Source organism: Limulus polyphemus, unplaced genomic scaffold (genome assembly GCF_000517525.1).
Source record: "Limulus polyphemus unplaced genomic scaffold, Limulus_polyphemus-2.1.2 Scaffold5639, whole genome shotgun sequence".
Taxonomy (NCBI): Eukaryota; Metazoa; Arthropoda; class Merostomata; order Xiphosura; family Limulidae; genus Limulus; species Limulus polyphemus.
In genome coordinates this window covers 28064-42393 of record NW_013671249.1, presented here as the reverse complement: position 1 = coordinate 42393, position 14330 = coordinate 28064, and the positions used below count along the sequence as shown (strand labels likewise).

General features: G+C 33.5%; 1 protein-coding gene across 1 annotated transcript in view; it reads right to left on the bottom strand.

Moving 5' to 3' along the window:
* LOC111089235 overlaps window positions 1-14330 on the bottom strand; it is a 51425-nt gene that overhangs the window by 15662 nt on the left and 21433 nt on the right. The window contains exon 2 of the mRNA XM_022401363.1: window positions 830-953. Coding sequence (XP_022257071.1) covers window positions 830-953 — 124 coding nt within the window. The remainder of the gene's footprint in view (window positions 1-829; window positions 954-14330) is intronic.

The window sequence follows — 14330 nt, the reverse complement described above, 5'->3', positions numbered from 1 at the left end:
CCGCAAATTGAACAATATTTAAGCTTCAACAAATATTATTACAAATTGAACAATATTCAAGCTTCAACAAATATTATTACCAATTGAACAATATTTAAGCTTCAACAAATATTATTACAAATTGAACAATATCTAAACTTCAACAAATAGTATTACAAATTGAACAATATTTAAGCTTCAACAAATATTATTACAAATTGAACAATATTTAAGCTTCAACAAATATTATTACAAATTGAACAATATTTAAGCTTCAACAAATATTATTACAAATTGAACATTATTTAAGCCTCAACGAATATTATTACAAATTGAACAATATTTAAGCTTCAACAAATATTATTACAAATTGAACAATATTTAAGCTTCAACAAATATTATTACAAATTGAACATTATTTAAGCTTCAACAAATATTATTACAAATTGAACATTATTTAAGCTTCAACGAATATTATTACTTTTCATTACGACAAAACGTACAAAGAATTTATTTAAGTAGTTATATGAATCCAGTTGATTTTGAGTTTTGCTCTTATTATATATCTATTATTTTAGCACGTATAATAACGGCCTGTTTTTCTTCTTCCAAGAAGTAATTGTTACAAAAAGAAATTATAATGGTTAGCGCACCAATACAATTATAAAAATATAACCTGTTTGAAAACAATTCTTGATAACCACTCAAATGTAAGATAAAGGTTTAAAATTCATTTCTGTCTATAAAATATGTATCTGACAGAAACTCTGTAAATAAATGAAATAAAAAAGGTTCTAGACTAAGAACTTGTTTTCAGTCATTCGCGAATATTAAGAAATTGCATTAATACCTTAGATCAACCAGTGGAACACTGGACAGACGAGTTCTATGTCGACGCACGGCTCCTGGGGTCGAGGTTGTTGATGGTGGGGATGTCATCGAACTAAACGTCTCCACTTCCAGCATCCTGATGCCTAAGTAAACATCACTATGTTATTATACATGAGACATTCTAGAAAAAAAAGCAGAGTTATTTACTGAACAGGCTTATCTCATTAGCTAAATGTCAATTTACATGGGATTAGCATATCGGAAGAGGAATGTACAGTACAATTCTGTAGCCTTCTTTACAGAATTTTGAAGATGGAATCTGTATTTTTCATTTTACAGTTTTATTAAGACTTATTTACAAAACCGTATTTTATTAATGACTGATGATATACCACAGCGCCAAAGATGTTTTAATCAAAAGAATAAATAGACATAAATTGGTAAATGAACATAAACAAACCATTCTTCTATACACGTTCCTGTTACATCACAGTTGAAATACAGCCTTATGATCAGTGTGTTATTTTGTCACCAAACACGCGAATCGTTTCCACATAATAACCGGTCAACATTAGTTTCTTCTAGAAACTGGCTCTACTGAAAATCTACGTTTCATGCGAAATCGTAAATGTCAGAAATGCTGGAAGTACTTATAAAACTTTCTTAAACATGTAATTCTCATTAAATACTAAACAACCAATAGCCATTTCAAACTATATATCCTTTTGTTTTCAGTTCCTATCTAATAAACACTACTTAGCTTGAACGAAATTTAGAGGAAATTTAGTTTTGACTTTAATAAATATAACTTACCACAGGTCCTACCATAAAAATAAATATATTCAAATTATAACTTAAAATATATAATATATAACTTAATTTAATAAATATAACTTACCACATGTCCTACCATAAAAATAAATATATTCAAATTATAACTTAAAATATATAATATATAACTTAATTTAATAAATATAACTTACCACATGTCCTACCATAAAAATAAATATATTCAAATTTAATTAGAATAAAAACTGGAAAAGAAGGTTCGTAATAGCATACGTTAAAAATCACGTCCCAATTTTCATAAACGAGGCTGTTTTTCACAGGTTGATAAGATTTAAACAGAGCATGCATAGGTACAACTCTGTAACCACTTAGCTTCTCCGACGCCTGCGCATTCTTTGATAAAGCACAACAATTATGTAGCAATTTTATCCAGAAGGAAAGTCTTTGTTGGTTAATACTTAAGACACATTAGTTTTTCTAGTGGAAGCAAAATGTAGCTGATAAAGTACGAAGGCTGTTATTTCAGAGTTATAAATGTACCTACCTCAAAGAAGTGCAGGCAGGTCATTCAGCATCAAATTTCTTTCAATAACGCACTTAAAATTTTAATGATAATTTGCAACTTTTGTTACATCTCAACAAAAATGGGCGATACCAAAAGCGTACTCATGTTTGACTACACGTTGAATGCAATGAAATTATACTCTGGATTTCTATACACGCGCAACACCTGTCCGATAACCCAGTTTTTGTACAATTTTGTGGATTTAACTAGCGTGCAAACCTACAAAAAAAAAGTAACTACTAGTGTCATCTGGCGGGTTTAAAGTTGAATAATAGTAATAAACAATAACTTTTCCATGCTAGAAATAACAAACGAATGGGTATTCTATTTCATAAATATTTTACACTAACACATGTAGAATAAGACTTGTGAATTAAATAGGTTTGAAATAATAATTAATGTTTGTTTTGAATTTCGCCCAAAGCTACACGAGGGCTATCTGCGCTAGCCGTCCCTAATTTAGCAGTGTAAGAGTAGAGGGAAGGCAACTAGTCATCACCACCCACCGCCAACGGCTGAAAGACGAGTATGTTTGGTGTGACGGGGATTCGAACCCGCGACCCTCAGATCGCGAGTCGAGCACCCTAACCACCTGGCCATGCCGGGCCGACAGTTTTGGATAAACTGATACTGTAACCCTACAAAACACTGAGCGTTACATGCTTCGAGTTCCTGGGCCATTATTTGGTGCATATTGTGTTAAACGACTGGTTCTACTCAAATGACGTACAACTTCATGAGATTTGTTCTATAATCAATGAAGGTTCATTGCTAGTTCTTCACAATGAATCCTTACATTCAGAATAAATTTGCACAAAAGGCTGTTCTTAATTTTGAACTAGAGTCTGATAAACTAAAAGTGTGATTTTGACTTCCACTCTTATAACGCACCTATAGCCTCAAAGTGCGGAGCGCGTTTATGCGAAAAATCGGCCGCGAAAGAAGAACTCTCATAATAACGATCAGAGCACGCTGACAATTATATCACGCCTGGCCCAAACATTATTATTTAATGTAAATACATTTACACAGAAGGTATTTATGTATTTTCTGCTATTAATAACAATGTTTCAGCTTAAAAGGAGCATTAGATTCAGTTGGGCAATAATAATTAAAATAAAGTTAAATAAATTAAGAATATTGCTATTGCAATTCTTTATTGACCTTTGCATGTTTCTTTATCAAGAATAAAAGTTCTAAAAATCAAATACTGCTGAGAACCCCAGGAGAAGAATGTAAAGACAGCGTGACTTACAAATATTTAAATTGGTTAAACGAGCGAAAAACGTAATATTGCGACCCAATTTTAACCGTTAGGTTTTAAGTCATTTTGCACAAGTCTTTCGTCTTTCTTAAAATTTATCCAAGTACGAAGACATGAAAGTTCCATAATTTAAGCAGTAATATTAAGCAGCTATTTATAATTAAAAATACATCCGTAAATTTATTAAGTTCCATAATTTAAGCAGTAATATTAAGCAGCTATTTATAATTAACAATACATCCGTAAATTTATTAAGTTCCATACTTTAAGCAGTAATATTAAGCAGCTATTTATAATTAACAATACATCTGTAAATTTATTAAGTTCCATAATTTAAGCAGTAATATTAAGCAGCTATTTATAATTAACAATACATCCGTAAATTTATTAAACTTTACAATTTAGGAAGTTGTCTGTAATTAACAATACATAAACAAATTATTTTTTGTGCTATAAGTGTTGTGCCCATTATGGGTATCGAAACCCGATTTTTACTGTGATTAGTTCTCAGACTTACCATTGGGAGTGTCATTAGATAATTGAATCTATACGAAGTTCCATCTGCGTATCAACACACACACACATACATAAAATACTATACGATGTATCTGAACTTTTTTCATAACCTTGAACTCAAAGTACGTAATATTTTACAAGTTTCAATCTGGGAATCTGTAAACTGTTTTTTTTTTTATTAAAGTTGAAAGTTAATATTAAATACTAAAGACTTCTTTACAACCCACTATATCATTTAGAGACGTCTCGAGCCACGGATGTTAGCTTCTAAGTTTAACTAATTAATTAATCTAGATTTATGACTTATTTTACTAGTTTTCATAGTATCATGTGTTTACAGGTTCTACAAGCATGCAGGAGTAGCACCTACAATTTCACGGGCTTAAGTATGACCTCCTCACCTTCACTATTCACTGCCAATTATGGTTTTTTTTTTTGTATACAATGTACTTTCGCGATGTTACTAAGATACAGTCTGTAAAACACACACACACGAACTTTGCCATCTTGTTACATCGCTAAAATCTGTGCGCGGGAAAATCAAACTACGTAAGAAGTAAAACTATGTTGGTTCACTCTTGTTTTTACTGTATTTTATTAATATGTTCGCTAACTAGGCATTACTTATTTAATCGATTTTCCAACTCAAAACTGAGAACACGTTATACTGAACTGAAAGTGTCCGTTATATGAACTGAAATTATAAAAATAATGAGCCGTAACTTAAAAGGAAAACGAAATATAAAAACATAGTCTTACTAAACTGCACCAGTAATACCCAAATTTGTTCTTCTTGGAATACAAAAAAGTACGTAATATTAAGCATAAAGCACGTGTTGATGCAGATATATATATATATATATATTTACACCTCTATCATTAAAAGTAACTAACACAAGAAACACGTTCATTGAAACTCTTTATGACGTTTGAAACGCACACATCAGGATAAAACCACGCCATCCTTCTGATATGTGTCGAGATAACTTTGACAGATGACAAACAACTGATACACACCATTAGTACCACACTAACTGAAAGTTTTTGTTTCTGAGTCAGGCCGTTACAAATTTCTGACTAAAACACGGCCATATGGTCTTCTAAAAATCAAGGGGTGCTATTTATACACTGGTCATGTATCATATACGCATACAAAACCCCAAAATAAAATGTGTACGTAGATATTCAAAAGTGAAAACGGAAACCACATAAATATTCCTTATAGCACGGGAGTGAGTGTAACGAATATAATTGTATTATTTGTTCCTTAACAAGAGCATAACGAATTAATAGATGAATTTCCAGCTGCACCTTCTTATTCAGTCGACCAGTACGTTTTACTTAGATGTGGCTGTAAAGAAAGTAGTTAATTAAATCTATGAAATACATACTAATTTTAAAATAACAATTTGTGTATTTATGTTCCACATGAGTATGTCAATTTTTAAGTCCTTTCTTTCAGTTTCTCTGTGACAAGATACTTTGTCTTTCAAGAAAATTGTAAGCACGGCAGTACTGGAAGGGTAGTTCCAGTAGGAGATTAGCACCAGTCTTCTGCTGGATGAGGGGTGTTGTTCTGCTTTGTTGTAAGCTCCCAAGGTATGAATATCTGGTCGTTGCCCAACAGCTGACCAGCAGGTTTGGTTTATTATAGCCCCAAAATGAATCAACCATACCATTAAGACTTCATTGTTTGGCTAAGGCAGATGGGCAACACCGATTATAGTGAGCCCAGCTGGGTAAGTTTCTTTATGATTCCACTGCTGTCTGCATCCACCGAATGTCTTGTGCTGGAGAGGTCTGACTGTGAGGGAAGAAGCAAGACCCCATTCTTGGTATGCAGCAGAAGAGAATAAGCATTGGAGGACCAACCCCACTAAGAAAATTTCACTTGAGTCAGCTTACCTAAATTATACTTTCATGAAGCAGATTAGTCCTGAGTAATGGCCAAGGAAAATCTTAATTGTTTATTATAAAGTTCCATCCAAGAAGCAGCCCAAGATACATTCCTCAGTTTCAAATGAGCTGTACTTGATGTGGTAAAGCACTTCAGTGAAGATTTTCTTGGCTAAGAGTTGACTCAGTAGAAACTAGGGTTGTATATCATGTTGATTTCAAAGCCTGCTGTGGAAGAGAAGCAGTAACCTTGCTTCCTATAAGGTTGCCCTAGACATCTGGTTAACAAGACAAGTTCAGCAATGACTCCAGCTACCATAAGATGATTGGCCAAATTTCAATCAAACACTTTCTGACCTTCTTGGGGAATAAGGTGGAAATCCTATTTCAAAAGGGCCTACAGATACAGTTGAAGATGGATACTCCCAATGTATCAGTTCTACAGACTCATCATGAATCTCAGACAGCAAGGTACCTGCTTTAACTGTGACAGGATAGAGCACTGCTTTTAACAGTTAGACTGACCAGCTAACCTCCTCTCACATGCAGACGAATAAAGCATATTAATAGGACGAGGGCTGAAGACAATACATAGTCATGTGTCTCAGTTTGCTTTAAATTAGCAGGCCTCATGTTGAATACCTTGGGAGGAAGAAATAGCTCATCCTGCTTAGTCAGTGGAGTAGTCAATATTGTCACAACATTACTGAACCAAGACTGATAGGTATTAATGTACATGTGTGGACATAAGATAGTTTCTAGTTGATACTGGAACTACCAAAACTCTTAACAGTCTTCCTTGTCCACTGACACACAAGAGAAACGTGCACATTCACCTTGCCAATGAATTAAGTTTCAAAGTGATGGAAGAGACCACATAAAGCTCTCCACTAGTATCCTCTCTACATGATCAAAAGTGATGATTGTTTAACTTGTTCCCTGGACTGGTATTCTTAAAATGGACAAGCTTGAGAGTTTCAATGTCAGTTTAACCTGTGGGACACACATGTTGAAATCCTATGAGTAGAACATTCAATGTCAATAACCACAGACAACAGAACAGTGGATAGCATGGGCACACTCATAGGATAAGGTGATATTTCTTCCATACACCCCAAGCAGGTGTTCCGAAATGGTACGGAAGTGTTCACATGAAACTCTCCCTGCTGCTGTGGTCATTGAACCTGTTTCCTAGCTACATTCTACAGAAAACTACAGTAAAAGTGCTATATTACTGTGAAGACTGGAACACAGGAACCCAAAATCTTTGGGAGCTCCATCAACCTTGAAAATGTGTGAAAATACATACTATTCCATCAATGGGACCCTAAAAAGACTTTAGCCCCTGGGCCTTTACTAGGCTTAAATCAGCCTTGAATACACTCCAAGGAATGTTGGCCAAAGAAGTGCATGAAAGAAAAATCACAGAACTTACCATTAACAGTAATATTTCCATAAATACACTTCTTCTGTGTGATTAATCTAAAATCACTTTCCAAAGTATTTAAGGTAGGGCTGGAAAAGCTTAAACATTTAAATGGTAAAGATAATAAAATAATTTTATTTTAATTTTTGGTTTATACCTATACCTCTCTCTCTCTCTACCCTCTGCAAAAATAAGAAAAAACAAACAGCTACATTTAGTTATTTTTTTCCTCTGAGCTTTAGCCTTGTCCCTCTTCTCTTCCAGTCCACCATGTGACAAATCTTTAGCCATTCAGAGAAAACTAGTGGAACACAGTGAATAATTATAATATGCATAGATGTCATTGGAGTTGGTAAACATAGAAAAAAAGTACAAAATTGCACACTCAAAAAATTGTGATGAAGAAGATGCTAAAGTTATGTATAACCCTTCACAAGGAGAATGTGATAATGTGGGATGACATATTTTTACATATGAACAGCTAGACACTCTTGATGCAACAGACTTGGTATTGGTGTATTAGTAGGTTAGATTGGATGAAGAATATCATCATAAGATAATTTTTTCCATTTATACAGGACTGTGTGAAATGCAAGTAATGCCATGCAGCTTTTACAATGCACCACAATCTTTGAAATACTCTTGGTGCTGGTATTGCATTACAATAGGAATACTGCTTTACCCATGTGGACAATGTCTTCCTCTTAGGGAAGAGCTTCAGAGCCATCACTGACTCACCTATGTTTATTGATAAGTAAGAAGGGCAGGGTTAAATTTAAAACCATGAAAGTGTGTACTGATAATTACTACTGCAGGCCACAATGAAATAATGCTTAACCTTGCTATAGTACCCGTCATCATAGTGTGTGGCTGGCTCATGTCTAAGAAGGAAGTAGGTAACTTTATGAACTTCACATCTTGCTACTGACAATTTGTATCCAACCTTTCCACTCAAGTTTCACTACTTTCAAGCACTTCTGATAGACCAATGATCATGAGAATACTTTTCAGTTACTGAAATTTGCTTTAGTTAATGACTTGGTAGCAGACTATTCAATGGCACATTATAAATTCCAAGTGCAGGATAGTATAATGTGTGTACTTGGGTACATAAACCATATGCTGAGCCATTACTGCACAAAGAGAAATAATCATTGCTACTGTTCACTTTGCCAAGCACTTAATACTATTTATATACTACAGAATTCACTATCAAAGTGGGCCATATTTGCCAGAATTGGTTTAATAATTTCATGCAACCAAAGGGCATGATAGTTTCATGGATGATGGCGCTAACTTCATGCAACCAAAGGTCAAGATAGTTTCATGGATGATGGTGCTAACATTATGCAACTATGATGAACATCAAATCATAAGCTGTATTCATGCTATGACTTACATTATTGTGGAATCAGAGTGGTGTTAAGATGGACCAGAATTTTTTGTGTATTATGGAAACCAAACTGGGATCCAGGAGGCAATATTTTTGGGCCTGGCATGGCCAGGTGGTTAGGGTGCTCGACTCGCAATCTAAGGGTTGCGGGTTCGAATCCCCGTCACACCAAACATGCTTGCCCTTTCAGCCATGGGGGCATTATAATGTGATTGTTAATCCCACTATTCGTTGGTAAAAGAGTAGCCCAAAAGCTGGCGGTGGGTGGTGATGACTAGCTGACTTCCCTCTAATCTTACACTGCTAAATTAGGGACAGCTAGCACAGACAGCCCTCGTGTAGCTTTACGCAAAATTAAAAAACAAACAATATTTTTATAAACAATGAAATTTTAGATATGCAGTGGTATTAATAAATTGGCTATGATTAGGGAATTCCATTATTGAAGGAATAAAGAAAGTTGAAAATGACTGTGAACTATGTTTTCAAATGCAAACCTCAAATGGCTTAATAATATTAAACCTGGGGGATTACACAAGATATGGTAGATGTCTGAAGTCATTTTCATATTACACAAACTAATCTTTAGTGATAATAGTGGTGTGAAATGAATAGATTATTATTCTTGAAAACACACATTATCATCAGGATAATAAAAATGTATCATGGATAACCACCAATGTGCAACAATCCCAAGAGGGCAATTTATTTGAAGCCTGCCCAGACCGTGATGGAACCACCAGCTCCTTTGACAGCAGGAATCAAACAATCAGGGTAGTATGCATCCTTAAGGCTGTAACCATGTAAAAACACTTTGATGAAAACAAAGCAAATGGTCATTCATCTGACAATACTACATATTTCCATTCCTCCCGTGTCCAAGACTTATGGTCACTGTACCATTATGTAAGGCATTGTCTAATAAATTATTTGGATTGTTGTTTGGTAACAAACTGTTTTCACAGACATAGGTTGCTGCTTGCAGACACATTCTACTGTTGTAACCTTCATACTTCTTATATAATACTGAATGATGTTTGGTCATCCAGATCACTCAATGTAGTCTTCCTTTTTCCTTTTGTAAGAAGCTTTGCGGTTTAACTCCTTGTGTGTGGGTCAAAGTGTGTATGCCACAATCTTTTACAGAAACAAAAATTGCAGATATCCAGTTAAGATGTTCTAGAGATTATGCAAATGTGGTGTTCAAACTGTATGATATGTGAAAGTATTTTGATTCTTTACATGAACATTACCTTGCACTCTGACACGTATGAGTTTGAGTCAGACTGATGTTGTCCTTTCATAGACATAACTTGAATATAAATAATGCTGTAACATATCTGATGTGTTGTGTGCAACAGACTTGAACATTTTACTAAAAGCTTGTCACATTTTGTTTAGATAACATAGCAAATTTGGAATAACAGTGAACATTTCTTCTCCAATACATGGTCAGTCCATTGGTCAGTTATGTGCTATGAAAACTTCATCAAGAAGGTTGTCCCCCTCAAATATTTGGTGTTTTTTAAAGTCTTAGATACATGGAAACCAACCAGAAGTGCTCCAATACTTGGCTGTCTTTGGAAGTCTGACAGATTTATTGTCTTGGCCATTTTAACAGAGATTTGCAGCCAGATAATTAAAGCATTAAATAGTACATAACAAGAAACACATTTAACTAAAAGCTTTAAGCTATGGAGGATGTAAAAACATAGAACACTATTAAGGTCAGGCATTTTTCACTATTTTTTTGTTGTTCAATTTATTTAAATTTGAAACTATGTTTACTTTTTCCTACATTTTCTTTTGTTTAAGATCATGGAAACCTATCGTATATATATACATGTGTGTGTGTGTATACATATATATATACTTCTGTGACAAGAAGAATTCAGAAGTTTCTAATTAATATTGAAGTGATTCTCATAAAAGAATGGAAGTGTAACATACATTTTGTGAATATAAATTGTGAAAATGTTATACTTGCTAATCCATCTAACTAACTTTTGGAAGGATTAGCAAGTCACTATAATTGTTGGGTGGATTAGCAAGTCACTATAATTGTTGGGTGGATTAGCAAGTCACTGTAAGTATTGGATAGATTAGCAAGTTAGCAGGTCATTATAACTTTTGGATGGATTAGCAAGTCACTATAATTGTTGTATGGATTAGCAAGTTATCAAGTCACTATAATTGTTAGATGGATTAGCAAGTCACTATAACTTAGTGACTTGCTAATCCATACAACAATTACAGTGACTTTCTAAATTGCTAATCCACCCAACAATTATAGTGACTTGCTAATCCATCCAAAAGTTATAGTGACTTGCTAATCCATACAACAATTACAGTGACTTTCTAAATTGCTAATCCAGCCAACAATTATAGTGACTTGCTAATCCATCCAAAGGTTATAGTGACTTGTTAATCCATACAACAATTACAGTGACTTTCTAAATTGCTAATCCAGCCAACAATTATAGTGACTTGCTAATCCATCCAACAGTTATAGTGACTTGCTAGCTTGCTAATCCATCTAACAATTGTAGTGACTTGCTAATCCATCTAACAATTATAGTGACTAGCTAATCCATACAACAATTATAGTGACTTGCTAATCCATCCAAAAGTTAAAATGACCTGCTAACTTGCTAATCTATCCAATACTTACAGTGACTTGCTAATCTAGCCAACAATTATAGTGATTTGCTAATCCATCCAACAATTACAGTGACTTCCTAAATTGCTAATCCATCCAACAAAAACATCATCATTTTTTTTTTCATATGCAGAATTCAAGGGATCCACAGAAAAGAGCTTTGCCTCAGGACACTCACCTTGCAGAGAATCAGCATGGCTGACTGGTGTTCATCACCAATACTCAAATAATACTGCAGTTATAACAAAAGCTAAATTATGGAATTGCCATGAAGTTCTTTCCCCTAAGGATGATGGTAAAAAAACACATTCTTCAATCAAGAAAATCCTTGCAAAACCCATCATTAGAGCATCAGAACAGCTCTGGTAGTCATTGGTGGTACCACAATGAATCCCACTTGCCAGACCCAAACTAACTGATGTTACTAACCAACAAACTCTAGACCTAAAACTTCATAAGATAGTCAGCTAACATGAACACTGTCAGACCCAGTTACCACCAAATGAGATTAGAAATTTGTGTTGTATCACTTGTAATCTAATAAAACTAAAATTAAACTTGTATCACTGATTAGAAATTTGTGTTGTATCACTTGTAATCTAATAAAACTAAAATTAAACTTGTATCACTGATTAGAAATTTGTGTTGTATCACTTGTAATCTAATAAAACTAAAATTAAACTTGTTTCACTGATTAGAAATTTGTGTTCTATCACTTGTAATCTAATAAAACTAAAATCAAACTTGTATCACTGATTAGAAATTTGTGTTCTATCACTTGTAATCTAATAAAACTAAAATCAAACTTGTTTCACTATTTTGTTAAAACGTTTTTAATTTGCATTCCATTCATATATGATTTGGTATAAATATTTATATTTCTGTCATATTTCTTATGGATTTAAACTCTGTTTATATTGTGTATGATTGTTAATAATATATTGACAGTGATCACCTGATTATGTATTATTATTATTTAAACTATATATTATTAGGTTTCATTATTTTGATTTCTGTTGTTAAGTACAATGAATGATATATGTATCTTGTTTACAGCTGTGTATGATAGGTTTGTATGTATCTGCATTTTACTGAACATTAATGATTGTTGAAGCTGAAGTAATTTTTTTGTTCTGTATTCTTAGGGTTTTGGTTTAGTTAAACCTGGTAGATAAACAAGAACATTCATTAGGATATTAATTCTAACTTTAATGACACTTGGGATGTAGAGAAGAGTTGTGATATTCTTAATATCAAACTTCATTTATATCTATAAACCTTATTTGTGTGTAAAGTTGTGGTAAAGCAATACCTTAAGAATATTTCACTTTACTGGTGGCTGTCAAGTCTGAATTATCTCTGTGCTATAGCTACCTACTTAAAATTTTTATTTCTTAGGTTGTTGGTCATTTTGTAAGTAATTTCATCTGATTGGTGGAAGTTAACACGTTCTCTACAAGTGCCAGTCTTTGTGCAGTGAAGTTTCAGTTCAGGCCAGCTACAAGTGTAGAGTTGTTAGAGTATGTTGTGTAGTCATGACTTAGAGTACATGTTTATATAAAGGATGAGTGTCCAAAGCTTCATATATTGTTTGTCCTAGGAGAACATGAAAACAAAAAGGGATTGCCATTTTATTTCACTGTAAACTTATATGAAGACAATATTGTATTCAAAAACAGGTACTTTTCCACACTGCACAAAAATCATCTCATTTTCTCTTACTTATTGCACTGCCTGCTAATCAAGTCTTATCCATCTTACTTGTACAAAGATCTCTAAATAAAACCGTAAATCAAAGTGAGTAATCTTTTATAAAAATGAGCAAGTTAATAAACTAATTTAAAGCAGTTAAAAACCTTCACATTTTGTCAAATATATAGTTAAGAGTTAAGACATTTATTACAATGTTGTAACAGACTAATGCCATAAAATTTTGTAGAGATCAGTTCCACAATGATTTTAAACCTTGTGTATAAACTTTCTATTGTTTTAGGTATTATTAATATATTATAACACAGTTCACCTTAGAACACAATTATACTTTCATGAAATAGTGTTTTAAGTAATGATACAGAAGTCATGTACTCCTGGAGTATATATATATATACACGTGTTCTTTTAGTGTTAATTATGTGTACTTACTCAGTATTGAAGTCTAAAATACATATATATATATTTTTAAATTAATTAAAATGTTTCCGAACAAATAAGAAAACCATTTTCTGCAGTTATATGTACAGTTATCAGTGATGTAAGTAAAAATATAAATCAAATATAATAATCCCTACAAAGACTCACAAGGGAAATCATGTCTTACTGATCTGTTATTTTTATTTATAGATATACAATTTACAAGTCAAAGAGATAATTTTTCTCTCTCTTCAAATCACTGGTTAGGCTTCGACTAGAGCACTGTGTACTGTTTTGGTCTTTTTATATTAGAAAAAATTAGTTCAGAGGAGGGTCACTAGGATAGAAAGGTCATCTTATAGGGATAATTAAGATCTCTTAACTAATTGTTGCTTAAAAAAAATAGAGTGAGAGATGATTTTATTGAAGTTTATAAGGTTATCCTAAGGTTTCATATGACAACAACAACAACGTCTCTGATTTCTTTGTGCCATATTCTGAAGACAACAAGACAAGAGGGCATATGCTTTAGATATGGGAAAAGACAACCTATGTTCCAGTCCAGGCTGTTTTATTTTTCTAACCTAACAGGGTGGTTAGCTTATGGAATGAGATGCCATTAACAGTGCTGGAAACCATCTGTTGCGTCATCGAGATCATGTGATTCTCACTCCCTCTAGTTTCTAGAACTATCTTGTTCCTTCGGGAGTGCTCTAGCATTTACTAGATTGGGGGTGGTCTGATATATATAAGATGGTCACGGCGTGACATGACAAGGTATGTGTAGACAGTGAGTAATTGATCTGCAGTCAGAGAGGGACATATTGTTGAAGTAGAGCTCGTGAGACGTGAACTATAGTTTGTTATAGCGCGACTGTTGAA